This window comes from Hippocampus zosterae, chromosome 13 (assembly GCF_025434085.1).
Source record: "Hippocampus zosterae strain Florida chromosome 13, ASM2543408v3, whole genome shotgun sequence".
NCBI lineage: Eukaryota > Metazoa > Chordata > Actinopteri > Syngnathiformes > Syngnathidae > Hippocampus > Hippocampus zosterae.
The window spans coordinates 14,398,020-14,421,293 of NC_067463.1; the positions used below are offsets into that span (position 1 = coordinate 14,398,020).

At 39.2% G+C, this 23,274-nt stretch overlaps 1 protein-coding gene across 1 annotated transcript in view; it reads right to left on the minus strand.

Annotated features, from left to right (window-relative positions):
* The window catches only part of ctnna2 (catenin (cadherin-associated protein), alpha 2), a 207,827-nt gene that overhangs the window by 58,108 nt on the left and 126,445 nt on the right, over window positions 1-23,274 (minus strand). The window contains exons 8-9 of the mRNA XM_052084847.1: window positions 18,741-18,821; window positions 9,720-9,872 (exon numbers count right to left, since the gene is read on the minus strand). Of these exons, the coding sequence (XP_051940807.1) occupies window positions 9,720-9,872; window positions 18,741-18,821 (234 nt within the window). The remainder of the gene's footprint in view (window positions 1-9,719; window positions 9,873-18,740; window positions 18,822-23,274) is intronic.

Sequence of the window (23,274 nt, forward strand, 5' to 3'; positions counted from 1 at the left end):
TATGAACCTCACAAGGTCCTAAGTGTTGCAGTGCTTCAGGAGGGCTAGCTAAATTATTTCAATAATTGACAGCGTCATACATTGTTTTTATAGTATTGTTTATATATACTCTTATTTACTGTTTTCCAGCAACATGATAGCGTTTACTTTTTTTTATCCATTACCTCACCCACTATTCACGCCCCCTCCCTTTTTTCGAGCAAGCACGTTATCTGCTAATTACAAAGCATCGCTATTTCCATTAAAAAAAAATCTTTCAAAATATTCAGCGTCATGAAAGCCGATGAAGCAAAATGTGCAGTGCCTAAATTAGACATCTTGTAAAACAGTGAGCCTATGCTATAATCTCGTCGCCTCCCATGGGTGTCAGAACATCCTAAGCTTTGAATACAAAGGCAGCTGCTCTATGTGGCTGTGGAAGTCGGTGTTGATGCTGTGTAAACATCGCTGCTGATGTTTGCCACTTATTTAGCGCATGTTAATATTAATAATACATGCGAAAAGGGAGCCCTTTGATGATGTAAGTGAACACTCAAACTAGGGCTATTCTCTTCAGGGGACAGGGAGACGGCCCTAGGAGAAGGCCCTTGGAGATTTATTTCACTTCTGCATTAGCAATACAGCATGTCAGGAATTTACCATGAATAGAACTGATTTTGTTCATGTTGTTACATCTCTAAACTTACTATAGTTTACACCACGAGCACGAGCAAGCAATGGGATGGGGCGGGGGGGGGGGGGGGGGGGGAACAAGAAAATCATGAATGCATGTTGTTATCATTAGCATTCCAAAGTCCACTGAGAGCTCAAATGTCTTCTTCAGTGAGAATTGTTTTACAGTTGACAATAGTAAGATATGCGAATACAAATGTCAAAATACGCCACAAAAATTCTTCACGAAATGTTGATAAACTGCAACTATGTGTTTTCCACGGAAAACGGGGATGCACCCCCCCGCCCCCAAACAAAATAAAAATAAATAAAACTAAAGCAAGCATGAAGAAAGATTGAAAACAGATCTGCGTGTAGGTGAACACGGAGTGCCGAACCGCAAGTATGCCAAGGTCCACTTAATCTTCCTTCAAGGATTATACAGTGTTGAGGGCCAGGATATAGTTAAGCGTACAATGAAATGCAGACATTATGCATTAATGCAATTGTACCGACAACCCATTGTTAAAAGGTACCATATTTTCTGCACCATAAGGTGCATTGGAGTATAAGGTTCACCTTCAATGAATTACCTGTTTTAAAAATGTTTGCACATATAAGGCTCACCGCATTATAGGGCACATGCATTGCGTTATGTATGTACGGGGTAAAGGGAATACAATAAAATGCAATAAATCTTTATTTATATTGAGCTTTCACAACTGCTGCAGCTGTAACTAAGCGCTTTACAGAACATTAAAAATACTACATCCAAGATTGGAATATTGATCCATATATAAGGCATATTAGATTATAAGGCGCACTGTCGACCTTTGAGAAAAATGTAATGCTTTTCGTTGCGCCATATGGTGTGGAAAATATGTTAACTATGAAGCCATAAAACTGGATTGGGTACAATTTGCTTTTCTCTACTGACAGCTATTTAACTCAACAAGAAGAGCTTGGCTATTTGACCAACGTAAAATATTTAAACAAATTGCACTTAGAGAATGATAGTGTTTCATTCAAATGCCCACAAGCATTTTGGCTGTGCATCCAGGCATTCAAACCACAAGGTCATCAAGACAGCTGTACGTGACAAGACCAAAAGGGTCAGTTTCAGTCGAGAGAAAAGATGCTTGATCAGCCATTCAGCTGTCTTTTTAGTAAGAACTTGCGGATGAGCCAGAGGAAGCGTCAATACACCAAAGTGACTTGGAAGAGCTGAGTGGGCGTGTGTGGCTCTTCAAAAGCCATCAATGCACTCAATCCATCCAAGTGATTTCGACCCTTCTGTTCAATTAACTGAACATGGTCAAAGAAGAGTTCCCAAAAAATGCATGGCAAATTTATTAGCGGCCTTTCCTTTTGTGTTAAAAATCGTGTTTTTTCACAACGACCTTTTCTGTTGTGCGAAATATTCATATTTATGCAGGTTTTTTTTTTTTGTTGCAAAGCTAACATACTTCATGTTCACAAAACATTTTTCAGAGCGCTAAAGTTTTCTTCAGTCTTTCAAAATGAAGCAGCAGACACAAGTAAAGCTTGCCCATGAAGTAATAATGAAAAAAAAATGAATCTAAAATATAGTTCTTAATCATTTCAATAGAACACCACCCAAACTAACAGCATTAGTAATTATAGTAAGTCATTGTTTAAATGTTTCTATAATGATACACATGTATCGGTAGACAGGAAGCAGTTGTTCACCAAAATTATAACTTCCATGCCATTTAAATTTTGACTTTTCCGGTTCAAAAACCAAATTGGTAAATTACTTTGTTAGTTGATTCAGAAGTCACATTGTAGAGCATGAAAGCAGAGCTAAAAATCGAAATTAATTCCATCCAGCCGTTATCTGACAATTTGTCAGCGTTGGCACATTTGTAACCTTTTGTCCACAACAGTTTTCCAACAATCGCCCAGCTCTATTGCAGCCTGAACTGTGGAACACACTTACGTCTTCTTCAGTTACCTTTCCTTCTCCATTCGTTTTTCTTGCCATCACTTGAATAGAAGTTGACCTTTGACCCCATCTGTCCATATGATTTCTCAGAACAATAACGTTTTTTTTTTTTTTTTTAATGTGGTTTGGCAAACGTCCGAGCTGGTGTGCCTCCTTTACATCCCGGGCCAAGGTCCTCTGCTTTAGCTATAAGTTTGGCATATTATTTTTTTTCGTTTCAAATCCGATGGTCTCCTCCCATGGGACAGTAGACTTTGTACTAGGGGACCATGTATGGGCCCATTCAACTTCTGCCAAGTGATTCAGCACTTGGTGCGACGGCAGGTTTATCTCCCTTGAACTGGTCTGACCACGAACCAATGTGCCTGAGAGTTGCTGAAACATGACTCGAGGGACAGGTTGGGTCCTCTCCAAACCACAGTTGTAGGTTGGTTGGAGAGGGCAGGACATCGTACTGTTATGTGGCTGTGATGATGAAACATATCCTATTGGACTCTACATCCATGCAATTACAAACGATATTTTAAAAATATTCATTCATTCATTCCATTCATCTTCCTAACCGCTTGATCCTCACTAGGGTCGCGGGGGGTGCTGGAGCCTATGCCAGCTGTCTCCGGGCAGTAGGCGGGGGACACCCTGAATCGGTTGCCAGCCAATCGCAGGGCACACAGAGACGAACAACCGTCCACGCTCACACTCACACCTAGGGATAATTTAGAGTGTTCAATCAGCCTGCCATGCATATTTTTGGAACGTGGGAGGAAACCGGAGCACCCGGAGAAAACCCACGCAGGCCCGGGGAGAACATGCAAACTCCACACAGGGAGGCCGGAGCTGGAATCGAACCCGGTACCTCTGCACTGTGAAGCCGACGTGGTAACCACTGGACTACCGGGCCGCCACATTTTAAAAATATATTTATATATATGAATTGCACTGCATTTGTAGGGATCAAGGTCAAAGTAAAATTGTTTCCTCAGAATGTTTCATACGTTAATGTGTCCTCAGACTACAAACTCAACATTAATAAGTGAATGTCAAATAAAACAAGCCCATCTATAGTTTTTACATCAAGGAGGAAAAGTTACATGCATGGATGCTGTGTTATGTCTATTCACTTGCTGGGGGGGGGGGGGGGGGGGGGGTATCTCCCTCTATCACAGTTAGAAACAGTAGAGATGTAAAGCAAAGAATATAAATGCCAGCTTGAGGTTAAAAGATTGGTTGATTGCATCCTGGAGCACAGCTGTTATTCGCCCCCCCCCCTCCCCCTCCCCCCCCCCCCCCAAAAAAATGGGATGATGACCAGATACCTCGGAGGCACGTGCACTGACTCAGAGATATTACAAAGACACCCAAAGGGAAATCTACTGAGGATGTCAGTGCTTGCAATCAGTATAAAAGTCAGAATTTATGTATTTGCTCTGTACACAGAATGTGTTTATTGCTTCAGTGCTAAATTTGTAATATGTTTTAAATCAATACAATTTCTTCATTATTATTTATTGACACTTCAAAAGGCCACAGCAAAAGATTTGGTTTTGTTTACATATAACAGATTACTGGTCAGACCCTGTGTTCGATTAAGCCTGCATGTGAAGGTCAGACAGGATATTATTAGCTAGAGCATTGAATGCATCTTTCCGTCACCCAAGAAAATGCAAACTCCATACAGAGATTAGAAAACAAATTCTCCTAACTCTGAGGCACACTTGCTAACCACTACTATGCAATTATTTGACAGAGCAGAAGTAAATCTACCGCATGTTAATAATTGTGGGCATCATTTGCCACCATGTATATCTGCAATGCATACTTATACAGTGGCACCTTGAAATTTCAGTGATCCGAATCAGTGACCCGAAGTTTTTGGAGATAAGAGCTTTTTTTCATTCGGCTATTTTTTGGGTGGGCGAGGGGACTTTGATGAAGTCTAATCTTGAGTGAACTCAAATCAGATAACAAAAGCAGCACATTGGCTAATAAAAACAACTCTTCACAAATAGGCTTCAATTAGTTTAATGCCACTCCAAATTGATGTTTACTGTCAAACTAACATGACTGGTCTGTAGATTTTTTCGGGTGTATTAATCGATGAATCAGATTTTTTTAAAGCACGTTTTAATTTCCGTCCCTGTATTCAAAAACAGGATATTATTTCAACTTGCAGTGACAAAAATGGTCTGACTATACTGATCATCGTACGATTGTTCGGGCAATTATCTCCTTTTAATGAAAAACAAAACAAACAAACAAACAAAAATAAAATGCATGTCTTGTTTGTTATAAAACTTCAGCCACGGCGTGATCAATGCTAATCTCTTCGGAACTAAAATTCTTGACAAGTTTGTAGTTTTTAACTAAAACCTGACCTCCTGCATGACTATGGCTCAAAGAAGAGTGAGTGGTCCTGCAATTCATTTGACAGGCAACCAAAAAAAAAAAAAAAAAGCAACAGAGCAAAAATGCATCCGTGATAGTAAAGTAACTAAAAGCTTTCATTTACTGTATCATGTTAGAGAGCCTTTCTTACGCTTTTCTTACTTGTGGCTGACCACAAGTAAGAAAAACGTCAAATTAGGAGGTCGTATTAGGACTTACTTATCACACTATTTTACCAATGAGTGGAGAAGAGTCAGCATGTTGTTGTAAACAAAGAGAGTATGAAGTATTGCAACAGCACTGTACTTCAGGAGAAAGACAAAGATGTCAAGGTCAGGGGATACTGACATTAGGAAATGATGTGGCGTAACATCCTTTTTATGTCCAGGAATATCTGGCACATGCATATTTTCCCTGCAGTGGCAATGAAAAGGAACCATGGTGACTTTTTAAAAACATTGGATAGTCATCTTGTGCTTAAATTACTAATCAGTGAGGAGTGTATTAATGAACTTATGGAAAGATGTCAATGCAGCATTACTCAAATGCTACGAGCATGCAACGTAAATAGTGACATCATTGTGGGTGCAGTGTATGAGTGGGAAAAAAATGTATGTATGCATGTATGTGTATATATATATATATATATATATATATATATATATATATATATATATATATATATATACATTCATTCATATTTCATCAGTTTGTATGAAACTGTGAATCCATTTCATGGAAACAAATACATGCAAACACATGCAACTTAATGGTACCAGCATCATTTAAATTAAGCTTTTGCTGTATCGGACTCAAATAGTGGTCTCCACTCTAATCGACACCATGTTTCAATTAATCACAGAGTCCACCAAAAACAATTAAGTTCCTCTCCAGAAATGGATGACTCTCTCAATCCCCTTAGGATAGCAGTTGGTGACTGTAATTACCTAATTAGCTATTGTTCACACACTGGTATAAAAAAAAAAAAAAAAAAAAGTTAACAGTGAGGGTCTCCCGTCTATTAAGTATGTGACCCTTACAACTGGACATGTTATACTGCTTGATACATCACTAGCACATTTGTCACTGTATCAGTGTTACAACACTAAAGGACATTGCTTCATGACACTCTGTACTTGTGTGTCTGTGTCCTAAAATTATATTTTGTTAAAGTGGCTTGTTTGTTGTAGTGCTAGAGTGGCTTCACCTATTAGAGAAAAAGTCCTCTTGTGTTTTTAGCATACTTGGCTAATAGAGATGATTCTGATTCTCAATATGCAGTGCCTTGGAAATTACCATTCATATTCATACGACTCGAACGTTTTATATTTTGTCAACATTCTCAAGTCAAGTCAAGTCAACAGTATTTATAGAGCACTTTCAAACAGCCATCGCTGCATACAAAGTGCTGTACATGGAGCAATTTAACATGCACAACCAACAGAAAGACAAATCGGTAATAAAGGCGGTAGAAAGCACCAAACAGTTAAACCAAGAAAAAAATCTAAGTCATGCTGAGTCGAATGCCAAAGAATACAAGTGAGTTTTGAGGAGGGTTTTGAAGATGGGCAGTGAGAAGGCTTGCCGAATGTTCAGTGGGAGGTCATTCCAGAGAGAGAGACCAGCAACAGAAAAGGCTCGATCCCCTCTGAGCCTGACTTTAGTTCTTGGTACTTCTAATAATATCTGGTCCACAGACCTGAGGCGCCGGGCAGGTGTGTAGGGGCGGATGAGCTCAGAGAGGTAAGGTGGAGCGAGATTATTCAGAGATTTTCATGCCCCTAAATACTATTCTGTGCAATCAATTGCCTTTAATATTACCTCATTAGTAAATCAAGTCAAGTCCAACCTTATTGTCAAATGTGCTGTATGTAGAACATACAGCACAGATGAAATGTTTTCCCTCTCAAATAGAGTCAAGTTATGAGTAATATACTCTCAGTATAAATATACCTGTTCTGTGAAGGCCTCAGCAGTTAGTTTGAGAACTCTAGTGAACAAGAGCATCATGAAAACCAAGCTTTGACCACCTCAAGGAGAGCGGGTCAAGCAATCATCCTAAAATGGCAAAAAAAAAAAATGTGGCACACTAGCATAGCAATCCTATCAAGACATGGCTCTCCACTGAAAGTGACAGAACAAGAGAGGAGAGAAGAAGGAGCCAAGAGGCCCATGGTCACCTTGGAGGAGCTGCAGAAATCCAAAGTTCAGGTCAAAGAAACTGTCGATAGGACAACTTGAAACCATGCACTCTACAAACCTGGTCTTTATGGAAGAATGGCAAGATGAAAGACTTGTTGGAAGAAAGGCACCACAAACATGTGGAAGATGAGACCAGAGTTTAATTGTTTTGGTCTAAGCGCAAAGTGCGATGTGTATCACAAACCTAAGACTGCTCACGGCTGAACACTCCCTTGTGGAATGGCAGAGAAAACATCATGCTGTAAAGATGCTTTATTTCAGTCGGAACAGGGAAGCTTGTCAGAGTAGCCCTGGAAGAAAATATGTTGGAGGATGCAAAAAACTTGAGAATGGGAAGGAGATTCTTCTTCCAACAAGGCAATGGCCCTGAACTTGAAGACAGAGCCACAGTGGGAGGCGCTAGATAAAAAAAAAAAAATATTGATGCGCTTGAATGTTGCGGTCAAAATTCATTGAGTTTGTATGCAATGCACGTTATCCAATATGTCCAAGTGTAAAATATTTTAAAAATAAGAATGGGCAAAACGTTAATTGTCTATAAGTGCAAAGCTGGTAGGGACTAACCCTCCACCCCCACCCAAAAAAATGTGGCAGTAATTGCAGCAAAAGCTGTCTCAACAAAATAATTACGCAAGGGGCCTGAATAGAAATACACACGCCATTTTACATTTTTATTTGCTTCATCCTTTGAAAACTACCCAAACTAAAGTTTGTGCTCTTAAGGTGACAAAATGTGGAAAGACTTCAAGGGGAATGAAATTTTTTTTTCAAGGCACATCTGCATTTAAATAAATGACCTCAGACACTAAGACTACATGAATAGAAAGGTAATCTTGTTGATCGCTGCTATTGTTGGTAAATGATCCTGACTAAAAATAATACCCTATAGTCTACATTTATATATGGAAACATTCAAATTCATGTGCAGTGTTTGAATTTATAACTTTAGTCCCTGAGTGTTTTTCCCCCCCAAATATGTAGTGCGTATCTAAACGGCCTCCATAACATTGTTATATTTGGATCAAGGTAAAGATACAGATATGGCGGAGCAATCTGCTACTCATCAGCCAGCACACTAAATACACATGCTTAAAATAAGCTATTGCACAGGAAATGTCTATTTAGCATACAAATGAGACAGGACCTGATGCAAAGGGTTTTACATTAAAAAAAAAAACAGACTCCAATACCAACCATGGGAGTTGAAGAATGCAACAAAATGTTGAAGGAGATTTCATCTCCCCTGGTGTCTTTGGTTGAGCTAAGTTTGAAGGTCTGGCATAAAGGAGAGACACTAAGGGTGATATAGTGAGGTACCTCATCAGCAAACAGTCGGGTTGGTCAAAAAGGTCAGTCAAATCACTCGGCTCAAGTCAAAGGAAGCAGCGGTGTCGTCTTAAGTGACAAGTATGTAAAGCAAAAGGTTACTTTGAAGGGGCCATGAGAACAAAAGGGAACTCCCACTCAAGGGCAGACACATTTATCACACGGTAGTTACGTTTAAGCCTTTTAAAAAGCTTTTGAGGACCTTTCTGGAGCTCGATTTTAACTCTCACATTTATATAAGCATAAAAGAAAAAAATGGGGGAAAAAAGGAATATGAGCGGATGCGGCACAGTCACAAAGTACTTGTGGTTTCTTTAACAGGTACATTCAACTGAAAATAAAATACAGGGATGCGTTTAACCAGAAATTGTAGTTCATCGACTATTGTTTGAAGAAAGTATTATGGAAATGGGGCTGCACTACCATTGAGAGTTGACATCAAATCATCAAGATTGGCAAATATCAGCATTCTTGAGATCTTAAGTTTACTGAAATTCTCTTGATTCAGCAAAATTCATGCGGGTACTAAATGCACCATTCTCATGTCAGATCACATTGCTCATATAAACACAAAGTGCCAAGAGTTGCAAAGCATGCCAAACCAATTTCCAGAATCCGAGTTTATACTACTACACTGTCACAAAAATACTTAATTCCTTTTCATTTTACTTCGAACATCGGTCAACATGACTGTCACATCAGCGGTGAGCTCAAATACATGTAGATATTACTTCCTGTCACAAGCTGCACGGTTACCATGACCAATGGCAAAAGGTGTTGGCGAGAGTGATGTATGCACATTTATCCCACCTATTACCTGTGTGTGGCATGAACACTATCCAAGCTCCCGTTTGCGGTTGTTTCATGACTGCAGGCTTATATGAAAGCAGTAGCGTTATTCTGGCTGTGGAAGCTTTGCACTGTTCTCCAAATTAGCAGCCGCCTCTCCATGCATCACTTAATACAAGTCAGGATGCCTAATGTCTTCAGTTTCTTTCCGTTCAGTTTTATTGGGTCGAGTTTGAATTGCCTTCCGTTGGTTAAAATCATAATTGTATCCCATATGCCCTGACCTGCTTGATTATATATTTGCAAATTCTACATATCATGGTGAATAAGAATGTGTGTGCGTGTGTGTGTGTGTTTGAAGGGAGATGGAGAGCATGTGCATATATAATTTATGACTGACCTCCACAAGCTTGTTGGCATGTTCACGGAACACCTGGGCATACTCCTTGACCTCCTTCTCATTTCCACTCTTGGCCGCTTCGATGAGCACCAACAGAGGGACATTGGTCTCCAGGAATGAGTCTGAGATGTGGTCCATCACCGCCTTTCTCAGCTGGAATAGAATACAGATGAGGTAAGGAGAGGGGGGGTCAGATCAGAATATTCATTCATTAAGTTCACACTGGAACGAGAGAGAGAGAGAGAGAGAGAGAGAGAGAGAGAGAGAGAGAGAGAGAGAGAACGAAAATGTGGAAAGTAACTCTTATTTGGTTCAAGTGCAGAGTGCTTACAAAGCATATTTTTTCCCATGAGGAATTTTTATGAGGGTAAGACACTGTAACTTTTATTTTTGTTTTTGGAATCATTTTGTAGCCAAGTGGCAAGGGACCGGTTGTTTCATGAGAAAGTAAATGAACCAATGTGGTACGCACTGGGATGTCTGATGAAATGCTAGTGGGAACAGTACAGAAAGTATGACAGACAGGTGCTTTATATTATAGAGGGATGGGCTTACTCATGTAAGACCCCTACTAGGACACAGGAGAGGGAAACAGCAAAAACAAAAATTTACTACACACATACGATATTTTTTAGTGGATGGAAAGTGACAAGTGGCATTTTAAAACAGTTTTTGATGAAAAAATGGATGAAATTAGACATCAGAGAATATGTCATTTTGACAAAGTAAAAAAAATGCAGATACCCATAATCATTTTCAACTATGGCATCAGTGGAACTGTCCACTGCCTCATCCATCGACCAGAAAGTAGTCAGAACAGACAGAAGTATGTACTCTTCCAAATGACATTGACAATATGACAAAACCACAAACAACTAAATTATTACTGCCTCAAACATTTGCCTTATACCAGGGGTGCCCATTAGGTAGATCCTGATCTACCGCTAGATCTAAGACAGGTCCCAAGTAGATCCGAGGAGTGTTGAGAAGAAAAAAAACAAACAACCATTTGTGTGTCTTTGTACATGTTAGTAATATATTTTTTGTGTTAATATACACTGCACCCTAATCATCTTATCAGTCTCATTTTTTTAAATAAAATAAAGCAGGTAAATCTTAAATTTACGGTGGCGCGTGATTACGTCACCGGAAGTTGTTAGCGCTCAGCAGTTTGCAATTGCAGCTTGTGATCAGAGCTGTTGCGCTCCATCTTTTATTGTCGTGATTCTTCATTCAGAGTTTGCTTCTTGTACAATTCACCGAGGGCATGAGCAAAGAATAGGAATCTAGGAGGGCCTAGGGAAGCACTTTAAAACGGTACGTGTTAGCTACGATAGTTAACAGGCTGCAAAAGTGCGTGGCATGACTCTGTTTCAGGCTGTTTCTCATCATGGCGTGTGTGTGTGTGTGTGTGTGTGTGTGTGTGTGTGTGTGTGTGTGTGTGTGTGTGTGTGTGTGTGTTTGTGCGTGTGCGCGCGCTGGTAGCTGGTAAGGGTAGATCCCGGGAGGTTAGTTGATCGAAAAGTAGATCTTTGATCCAAAAAGTTTGGGCACACCTGCCTTATACTATATAATAAGCTTTCTAGTAAACACTGCTATCTGAGAAATGAAGAAGAGTGAGCTGAGATAGAGTAAACAGATACAGTGACAAGCTAATTAAAAAAAAAACTTGCAAGTCACCTTGAAAATTACAGTTATTTTTTTTACTCCACAGAGGGGAAGAAATTAAAGTAAAAGTCTTCTTTTAAAACAAGATAATCCATCATTAGGACCTCTGGTGAAACTAGATTAAGTTTACTCTAGTGGACATGACATGGCTGCTCAAGCTGTAAACAACCTGAAGCCAATGTAATGTACTATCTAAGCACCACTTTATCAAGAAAAGTAGTATAATCCTGGATCAGTGATTTAAAGATCCGCAATGCCAGGTACAGAACCTCGTGGTTTATATTCTTTGGCCCATTGGTATGGTGAGTGTTGCGTATGTTTCACTGCATTACTGCGGTTGTGCATCATTGCTATCCAGTCATCTGGCGGAAGGGATGTGGAATGTGGGCAGATATAAATCTCACATTTGCTGCACCATCTCTACACCATGTTTGCAAAAGGCAAAGGTTTGGCATTATTATTCAGGTATTTGAGTGGAAAATGTCCACTAGCCGCCTGATGGTTGTTTTCTTTTCTGGTAATACCTTGCCAGTACTATCACTGGAGTAACTGTGCAGCATAGAATTTAGCTATGACCAAATAAATTGCATGTTTGACAAAGGAATTATTTTCTGCAATAGAAACATGCATTTACTATCTCGATGCTAGAGTTCACACCAATTCAAGGATTATATCATATTGCCTAAAAGCAACAACAACAACAACAATCCTTTAACTTGTAATTAGTAATGGAACAACACGAGGAAAAGAAATTCATTCGCCCAGCACAAGCGACTTCAGTAAATATTCAAATTCCTAAACATCATTATTAGTAGTGATACATGTTAATGTACTCTACTTTTCTTTCATTATTTGGCCACAATTTTCATCTGTGCTGTATGTGTAACATACAACATGTGTATGTTACACATACAGCACATTTGACAATAAAGTTGTATCCAATCCAATTCCGTGATTATTGAACTACCTTTGTTAATTGACTGTGAGAAATCGAGTAGTTCTTTTATTGAATTCAATACCATCTTCGGAAAGGTAAAAACATGAATCTTGACAAGGCTTTGTAAGAGAACATGGATTTCAGGTTTTCTGACTGTTTACAGTTGCACTGTGGTTTATGTTTACCGTTCTTGTGATTCAGAACACATTGTGTCGGATACCTTGGGGTCAGCACAGGAACAGTTCTTATTAAAATGTCAAAAGCAATCACGGCATGACGGGCTGGAGTCACGGCTGAGAGGAAACAGCCTGAGCAAATCAAAAATCAAGTAATAACTCTCACAGAACATATCTATCAGCGAGTCTGGCATTAAAGAATAGGAGAGGAAAAGTATTAAGGCTGAGTAATTGATCATCAGGGGTCTAAAAATCATTATTAGGCGTCAATCACTTTAGACAACAATGGAAGGGGGACGGACAATATTTGAGAGAATAGATGGCAGCAATTTGAAAGTCTCTCTCTCTCGCTCTCTTTATATATATATATACGTGTGTGTGTGTGTGTGTGTGTGTGTGTGTGTGTGTGTGAGGGTGTGTGTGTGTGTGTGTGTGTGTTGTCTACTTGGGAGAGTGGGGTGTTTGCTTTTTGTCCACATGCATAGCTTGTCGATGAAGTGCTGCGCCCACTAGTAAAAACACAACAGATGCACTTACTGTCTTCTGGGGGTTCACTTTTTTCTTCACACTCTGGGCTAGTAGTAGTAGTAGTAACTGGTAGCTTGTACTGTAGGTAGTAGTTCCCACTTAAACAACCCAAGCTCTACCCTCGGTAATCATAGCAATAAAAAGTCAGTAAATGCCCCACAGTAGATGAATCTGAGGTGGGCAGTGGCTAATTTTACCCGAGACAGAACTGCCTCTTCTAATCAGCAGGTTAAAAAAAGTCGTGTTTTAAACTGTGTTGCGATTTTAGAGTATTTTGACGAAATGTCAGAAACATTCTTAAAGCACAAGGGGGCCATGTTGAATTGTGAGAAAAAAAAAGCTCAATATATGACTTCAAGACAGCATTGCTCCATCATTTTTCAAGATCTTCAATGAAATCTTGCGAATTTCACTTGAGAAGAACTTCTCAATTTTTCTTCTTCTTCTCAAAGAATTTCAAAGAACTTGTGGATGCTAAACAACAACATTTTTCCTTCTAAATCTTGAATTTGTACTCCGTGGCAGCTGTTCTGCCTTAACTTGACAACCCATAACAATTAGGAACAGCTGTACCCATTAACAAACTAATGGCAAAAATGGAAATGATTTCAAAATCCCATTGAGGAGGGCAAAAAAAGGGAGCCAAACAACATGTGAGGCTGTCATGCCATGGGGAATCCTAGAATTAGCCATCAGTCAAATAGGGCCCACAGAGATGACTTGACAGATGCATTCATTACGCACAGAATGATAAGGGCTAAAACACATGGCTCATTTCAAACAACTTATTCAGCGTGGTTACTAAATGCATGCCAATTAAAGCAGCAAGCGATTTTGAACACTCACTCTTTTTTCCGTGGTACAAATGCATCCTTGTCCATACTTAAGGCCCGGCACGTTGCACACTCTCGTTTCATCCTCGCAAACATAAATTGCCCTCCTCTGCACTTATGATTACAGTTGCGGTTTGGAAGGCAAAATCCAAACGTAAAACGTAACTCATTTCAGCGCATATATTTTGCTTCACAGCCAACAGGAGTTGCAGCTAAGTCGGCATCTCTTCCGAACTGCAAATCACTCAGCAAGCCTTACAGTTAAACATATTCCTGCAAGTCAAATATCAGCAGGTGTAGGACTATAATACTTCCAAAGCATGAAGTTCAAGTGTTGACTGTAAATGCAATCCACAGACACTTCAGTGTACTGTATACAAACACAACACGGAAACTTGGTATGGGCATAATATTTGAGTAACTGAATGACATTGGTTGTGTCATCATTGCATTGAATAATCACTTCTTAAAGCAAATGAAGCAAATACGCACTGCAACCACCAATGCCATTGTTGATTCAGGATCAACAAGTTTGCAGGCTAAAGAACAACACACATCAGTGATGGGGAATTGAACCGACCTTCTCCGGGCAGCATTATTTCACTCAGTAGAACACTGGCACTAAAAAGGAAGTTCAGAACAGCTCAGAAGTTTATATATCTGACATACAATAAAACATTGAACAAACTGGGTGAGTTGGAGCCGAATACAACTGACCTTGGGCAAGGGGTTGAGGGGAGTGAGAGATACAGGAGCAGTAAAAGGAAACCCACAGAGATAAATTGCAAATTCCATACAAATGGCAATAATTTCAGCCCAAATGTAGTGACGGTTAGTCAGACGGGCTGACAACTGCATTACCACCAAACATACATTAATTATAATTATAATAATAATAATAGTAATAATCCATCCATCTATCCATGTTCTGATCCGCTTTATCCTCGCAATGGTCGCAAAGGGTCATGAACGCCTCTCGAGTCGAAGGAAGAAGAAAAGGCATGGAGACGGACAGACGTAACTATTTATTGAGACTGGGAAAACGTTCATAACGTGTGCATTAAAAAAAAACAAAACAAAAAAAAACACCACCAGAGCTCTCCTTTTTTCGGAGCTGCAACAAAAACGTATTTAATAAAGCAGCGACAAAGTTCACTGAACCAACAGCAAGTTATAACATTGTAAGCATGTCTCCAGCAAGGAGCCATCTTGGGGTCGACATATTACCGTAACCATGAGAGAAAATTGAAGACTTTTCGTTGGACCTTATAGTGCGGAAAATACGGTTATAATGAAATACAAAATAAATTGTCTAAACTATTTGTCCTTATGAGGGCGGCAGGTCAGCAAGCGCTCACCCAAATCTGGCTTTGTGCAAGAGGTACACTGTGGACTCTTTGCCAGTATTTGCCAGTATTCCCATTTGTTTCAGATGCACTGTAATTATTTTCTGTATAAAAAAATATTTGGTGTTCAAAAAGTCTTTTTTCAAACTTGAGTCTTGAAAAAGAGGGGGTCGTCTTATAATCAGGGCCGTCTTATATTCAGGCCAATACGGCAATATTCTCTCGTACTCACCACAGAAAGCCATAGAAAACAATGCTGCACATTGCTGGTGTCATCAGAGTGTTTGCTCCAACCTGCTTTCATTTCCACAATACAGACTGGCATGTGTGCTTGTCTGCTCATTGATCCTGCCTCTTAACAATAGAGACAGATTTGCTTAAAACGCCCACAAAGCAGGCAAGCTCGTCCACAATGGAAGGCCCTGCCCTTCGATCAAGCAAAATGACACCTGATGCGGTGTAGTACAATATCATAGCTCTTTGTAATGCCTCGATAGGTCCTTTGCACCCGTTCTGTCAAGCCAACTCTGGAGTCAATAGAACATCCTCTTTAAAATGAGTACTGCCTGCCAGCTCATCAAATGGCCCCCTGGGAGGAAGGAAGTTATAATTTCCCATCTGGAATAATTCCCTAGTCTTCAAAAGTTGCAGAGGACACATTCACAACTCTTCTGTTCGAGTAGAGCGAATGTAGCATGACACGCAAGTTCAGTTCCAGAGCAAACTGTAAATGTCTGTGAAGCGGAGGAGGGGTGGAAAAAAGAAGAAAAAAAAAACTTGAAGCTCAGTTCAAATATAAGCAGACCTGTTCTCAAAGAAGCATTTTGAATAGAATGTCGACAAAAGGACCGTGTGCAGTGAGTTCCCATTTCTCCATTATATGTGCTGTGGAGCTGTTCACAGTCGAAAAGAATGACTTGTCCCGCTTCCTTTTCTTGTGTCATTTTCACCTTTCTCTTCAATTTCCTGATTCATGATGATAAACATTTCCTGGGGGTTAAAAATCTGAAGTAAAGCCACAGTTTGGATGTGAACACGACTACAGTCTCAAGCAGATGATGATTTTACCTCTCAACATGCATGCACTTTGTCATCTCATTATAAATTACTAAGCAAAAAGAGTCAATCCTTTGATAATTCCAAGATTCAAACTCAAATGTTTACATGCGATAAAAATGTCCAAGCTAATGCTAATCAATCTTTTTTGCAGTACTACTTCAAATCTCAAGAAATGGCAGTGAGTCTCGCGCTGCCTGTTTAACCCAATATTGCTCCTCATTTTCTTTGTGTCGCTGTATAAATGGCACAGAAAGGGGGGACAAATTCTTTCCGCCAAATTTGAGAAATAGAATTAGAGCTGTACCAGAGACCTGATTCGCTGAGCAACTTGCTGCACTGAGGTTGACTGCACGACCCTAACCTGAAAGATCAGCAACCACTGCGACACAATCTTTAGCCTCGGTTGGCACCAAAATCGGTGCTCAGTTTTCTCTTTCTACCTTTCTTTGTTGGTCTTGGCTTGCATTACATGGAGTGTATCATGCCCTCTCTTGAGATGAGGTTTGAGCTTCAAATCATAAAAAATAGAAGTGTTCTTATTTTAGTCATTACACAACCATATAAACATGCACAGAAACTGCAGGATTAAAAAAAAGCAACACCCTGTTAAATTTGGTTTCTTTTATTTTTGGTATTTGCAGTGTCATAATGTTGGATCAGAGGTGTGGAGTTGGACAGTTGTATTGAAAGCAATAGCTTGGTTTACATGGAGGCATGTATTCTGATGAATCTGAATGACCAATCTCCATATAAACATCTTCAGAATAAAAAGGCTGACTCCAAATGCAATATTATTCAGATTCACAGGGGTCGTATAAACCTATAGCCAAACCGAACGAGCTTCATGTAAACAGTTCAGTCAGAATAGCCAAGCTGCGTCTTGATGTAAATACTACGTAATGTCATCAAAGACGCACGTTACAATGTCAGCGTCTTACCAGAGCTGATTAGTGAAGGGAAGACCTGTTTCAACGTACCTGTAACTTGTTTTTAATATGTTACAGTTGGCACGTTACCAGCGATCTTCAATCGCAATTATTTCAATCAGAATGAGAAAAAAAAACATCTCTGTGGAAACCCGAAAAATGTCACACTAAAGGGAGAACGTTTTTTATTGAAGTGGGCCGGACCATTAGAATTATGTCATATTCTGCCATAAATAACTAACATAATATGCCTCTCCTTTGTTTTGGTCTAAAGAAGCACAAGAACAGAACATCAGTAAAAGGTTGAAATTTCATGAACATATCTTTTGCAAAAATTTTCATGAAGCACCTTCGATTTCCAAAGACAGATTTGCAATTTCCTTTTATCATTCAAATACTGTATATGCATTGCAACTGATCCCAATAATTGTGCAAAGGCAGAAAACTTTAAGAAGTAATTAGTCGTGAAAAATATAGTAATGCATTTTAAGATTCAACAAGATTTATAAAGACATGAATTTTAAAAACATTTACACATGTGCATATAAAATCTAAATAAAATTCCTGCCTACACCTTACAAACTAAGGAGAGTGCTATTAAATGTGTAAAAAATAAAGTATTCACATCTCTGCTGTGTTGGTCTGTCTCAGCCCTCTGTCTTCTTCTCTGCTGTTTTTTTTTTCTCCTCTGATCAAAACAATGTGTCACCTAGCGGATACTCCATGATTTTTACCTTATTAAAAATATTCATTCCGTCTCTATGCATTTGTTTCACTTTTAAATGATCCTGCAGGCCTGATCGAACCTCTTTGGGGGCCGGTTCCGGCCCGTGTGCCATATGTTTGACAACACTGGCCTAAAGGTCTTAAAATGGCATAGGTTTGAGCAATTAATATACTCAGAGGATATTGACAAATATGTAATGGGTTTTTCCAACTTTAAGATTTGGTTGCTCTATTAATTCACTTTTCAAACCATTTCTAGCAACTTTTTTTTTCCCTTACAAAGCAACTAGCCACTTTAATTCCTGCTGCGAAACAGAAAACGGGTCAAATCATTTTTGAAATGGCATTGCATACGACAACAAAGGAGCCCTGTGAATGAAAATTGCAGAGTAAATTGTGGTGCACATTGGCAAGGATGTGGTACCCATTTATATGTTACAAAAGATGTTATTTTTTGAACCTGAAGTATTCACTTCCGAGCCATGAATATTTTTCACAGGTTGCATCACCTCACCTGTACAGCTCTTAGTAATAGAAGTGTGACATTGCTGTATGACCAGCAGAATAATGATTGATTTTACGATATTATGCTGTTGGGAATCCAAATTGTTAATTTTAAGGATTGTCTTTAATTATGTAAGAAATGTATGACCTTTGATCAACTTCTTTTGTGAGGTAATTTCTGACACAGTAATGATATTTTGCTCTCTGGTAGGACACCACTGAGGACATTGCCTACGTTCATAATACATGACTGTACAATGTTAATTTAACATTTTCTTTGGAAAAAGACATTAAAGAATCAAAAGAAATAACACAAACCTGCCGACGTAAGTCTCTGGTCTTCTTGGTCATCTTGTCAATAGCTGAGTTCAGTGGATCACCTTTCTCTTTTCTGCCAGTCTGTGAAGAAAACAAATGAATAAATCATACACTAGCAGCAACGATTAATGCAGTGTTATTGTTTTAAACATCTCAACAGAATATATGCAATATCTTCAGCGCAGTGCATTTTGAAAATGCACTTTATCAAAGAACTTCGAGTGACTTGTCAGTTCTCCAATGTTACCTAGCAACTGAAACTAACAGACAAATTTCAATTTGTCTGTTGCCAGCTTCCCCGAGGATGAATTTCTCACCTTGCCAATTGTTGCTTGTGGCTTAAAGAGGGAGTGTGCAACCACACGTGCATCGGACTCGATTATTTTGTGAATTAATGAATAAATAATCTGAAGAAATGAATATATCAGGAAATAGGTCAAGGTGATGGATGTATATAAAAATGGCCATCAGATTAATACTCTTCTGAATGTGGTCTATCGAGAGAGAGGATGATTTCCGATTAACAATAACTGTCATCATGAAAATAGTGGCATTGGCATCTCCTCGCTGTGCTCCTTCAAAACCCTTAAAAAATGTAGTCCCAAATTCCGCACTATTATTAGCTTACCATGCCAGTTAAGAATACTGTATACAAATGTTAAAAACATGAGGTCTGGTTAATGATGGGAACTGTTTGAATCTGGAAGTGATTTTTAACAATTCTAATTCATCACTATGAAAATGGAAGCAACAATTTTATTTGCTTTTAAACCCATATAAGCATACCGTTTGTGACAACCGTTCTATTAAGCAATTAACATCAAATTCATGACTTTGTTAATTCGACATTAAAAATGTTCATTGTGTTTGTTGCACATTAATACGGGTACTGAGATGATCAACAGCTTAAAAAAAAAACAACTGATCTTCCGACAAAGCAATACCAGCATACAAAATTAGTTTTTTTGTTGTTGTTGCTAAGCAACAATCCTACAGTTTTGCCCTGCATAGCATGAAGGCAAGCACCGGCTCATAAGCCTTTGCTGGGATGTGTATGCCTCCTAGCAGCGTCCAATGATGAATTAGCTCCAAAAGCATCAAGCGCAACTGCGGAGAAGAAATAATAATTTGGCTCTGACATCATATGTAGGACAGAGTCATTTTGTGCAAACTCATTGCAGGATTAGTGACAAAACCACCAGATGCTATCTGCACCTGAGGCATCTGGATTTATTCTATTATTGCTACATATTAGGGCACTTTGGAATTGTAAAGGAAATGAATTAGGTATTCAGTGACTGTGTTTCAAACCAATACAAGTAGCCATGTGAATGCGTAGTTGAGCTCTTCTATGCCAAAGCAAAGGACAAGACAAAATGAGTCATTTTGCTGCTGCCTAAAAAGACTAATGTGTCCTTTAGGCACCAGCGGGATGAAGAGGATTAAAGATGCTCAGCGCCAGAAAAAATGTAATAAAATAAAATCTGAATAATGAAATACATGGTGTATTCACACAATTCAATGCATAATCAGCAACCTCAATTGAACTGGTCTATATGGCAATGTTTGCAGCATCAATGCATGCACGGCGAAACAATAATTTTTGCTAAATGTCTCACAACCACAGTTTGCATTTTCTTAAAAGCAGTGAACAATTTCATTTGAGTCAAAGTGATTAACATGTCAAAGTACTGCCTCCCTGTTTTATTAGGACCCTGCTGGCATTCAGAAGGTGTTTGAATTTCTTAGAAATTGCCTCAAGTCTCATTTGACATCTTTGTGATCTTTACAACGTAGCTTTGTTGGAAACGAAATGTTGGAGTTCTCTTGTATGGGATTTTGAAAAAGACATTAAACAACCAATTAAAAACACCACGCATGAATTTCCACATCACAAATGTTATAAACAAGGCCGATCAAAATGGTGAATCATAGGTTAGCCAATGTGTCACACTAACACTCAGCCTGGCTCAGTCAAAAGGATTCATACACCAGTTTTGACTGACACGCAAATGTGCGTGAGAAATAAAGTGGAACAGACAAACACACTCCTGACATTATATTTAGTTATGTGTCTACATTTTTATTTGTGTTGGCATTCCTCCACTGCCATTCAGGTGTCCCTTGTAAGCAATTGTGCTCTGGGGTACACTGCTAATAAAAACTTGACACTACTGTTGGCTGCTGCTTCAATTGTCTCCCATACAGACATTGATTGAATCCTTTTAGACTAACACACACAAGGATTTGAATGATTTTTATTGTCTTCCCAGTTATCATGCGCGCTCAAATGATGTTTCTCAGCATTCCTAACTGCCCTCATTCTTTACGCGAACACCTCACAGTACGTCATCTCCCATGGAGACCATTCAGGACCGTTCCTAGAAATAGGCAAACGTGCATGGAAATGGAAGGCATATAATTTACCCGCAAACAGTTGAGAAAGACAATAGTAGAGGTGCTCCAATCGATCGGCCATGGATCATGATCGGATGAATTTTTTTTTTTAAACTATCGGTGATCGCAGGTCAAAGCCTTTCATGGCTGATCCATCGCTCTATATTTCCATGTAATTGTTTCTTACCAATATGAATACTAACCATTTAGAGCAGTTACCCTTTTATTCCGCACCTCAATCATGCAACATATAGTTAGTTCTTTCTATGCATCACTTTCAGCAGTAATGCTCAAAGCGTTGCAAATTGAAATGAGGGATAAACCTGAATGTCACTTTTTTTTTACACAAACAACCTAAAGTCACGGTTTGCTAAAAAAAAAAAACAACAAAAAAACCCACACACGTACACAACTGTGACATGTGAGATTAGAATATGACACCCCTCCAATTACTGATGAACACATTCAAAATGTCATGAATAAATGTATTGCACCACGTGATGCACGCTGGGAACTGAGTCGCTTGATGCAGTGCGTTTACTGCAACGTACTGGCAAAGTGTCGCCACAAATTTAATTTGCCCACATTTGTCCATATTCCAACAGGAAAGGTTGGTGTTGGTGCATCACAATTCATTGAAAGCATCCATGCATGCACCGCTTATTCACATTTGGTTCATAGGCCAACTTGAGCCCAACCAACTGATTTTTGGGTGAAAGGCTGCGGACATCTTGGACAGACATTCACACCCAGGTACAATTGGAGTCTTTACAGAACCTCAACTGCATTTTCTTGGAAGGTGGGAGAAAGTTGTATTACATAGAAAATGCACACAAGGACAGGGGAAAATGCAAACGCTACAAACAACCTCATGATTGTCGGGAGGTGTGGGAATCACAACCTCACATTGCTGAGTGAAATGAGTGTGTTTAATTCATCAAAAATGTCAATGTGTGTGTGGGGTTTTTTTTTTTGTATATTAAAAACATATACCCAACACATGCTACACATTGGAGAGCAAGAAGAAGAAGAACGTCCATAAAAGAACATGAATAGTTTTTAAAAAATGGAATGTGAACAATACGTGTATGTTTTCACTCAATAACGGTCTCCACAACTTCGCGATTACAAATTATTACCATAAAAAAGTGACAAGACAGAGAAACGATAAAACAGAGGACGGGCAGGATGAATCTGGTGGCTCATAGGCAATAACATGGCAAATCAAGGGATGGGCAGTTAAATCAGAGGCAAAGCAGTAGACAGGTGGGGGAGGACAAGGGGTATTTTGTCTCATTGTCTCCAAAGATCAATGTGTTAAATGATATCAATTCCGGCTCCTTGTCAATTCAATTAGGCAGGAGTGAGAGGTACAATTACCGTCCAATGTGGTTACACTGTCTGCGGAACACTTTAAAAGGAAGCCAAGCTGATAACGAGGGGGTGAGGAAGTGTTTGTGTGAGCCTGGGGTGGCGTTTGATAATCGTGCTAACATGTTGGTCAGGTTTACCAGCAGATAGTAGGAAGCTAGATGCTCATTAAGATACACTGAGCTCCCCGGACTGCAGCGCCATGGATGGCTGTTTTGACGTGTTCTCATTAAGTGGACATTAAGGAGGCACAGCGGTGGTCCAGCGAGCTTGATTACGCAACACTACCAAAAAAAAAAAACTACTTCAGGCCCTATTATTGTTTTGGGGGATTTAATATGTTGAAAAAAAGGACTTCAAGACCCCAAAAGTCGCATTCACTTCGAATGGCCCGAAAATGAATACACCACAGATACACCGTTAAAACAAAAATACTCATTATTATTGTCTTTTAATGTACAACGATGATTGGAATGATCAGACACAACAAGTCATGTGCATTAGTTGTGATACTGAATAATTACTTAAATTGTATGAGTTTATGTGAAACAAAACCACTTTTTTTTTTGTCCACTAACAGCATACAGTATTTGTATTGCAGAAGAACTCAACAGATTGAGTGAACTCAGCCCCATGGGTTGCTTATCCAATGATTTGCAGCCATTTTTCCTCCTCCCTTTCACATGATTGCCCAAAGTATCTATAACGGTGCTACTTGGGACTGGAATACTGCTGTCACTTGGAGTTAATGCAGTCGAGAATGGCA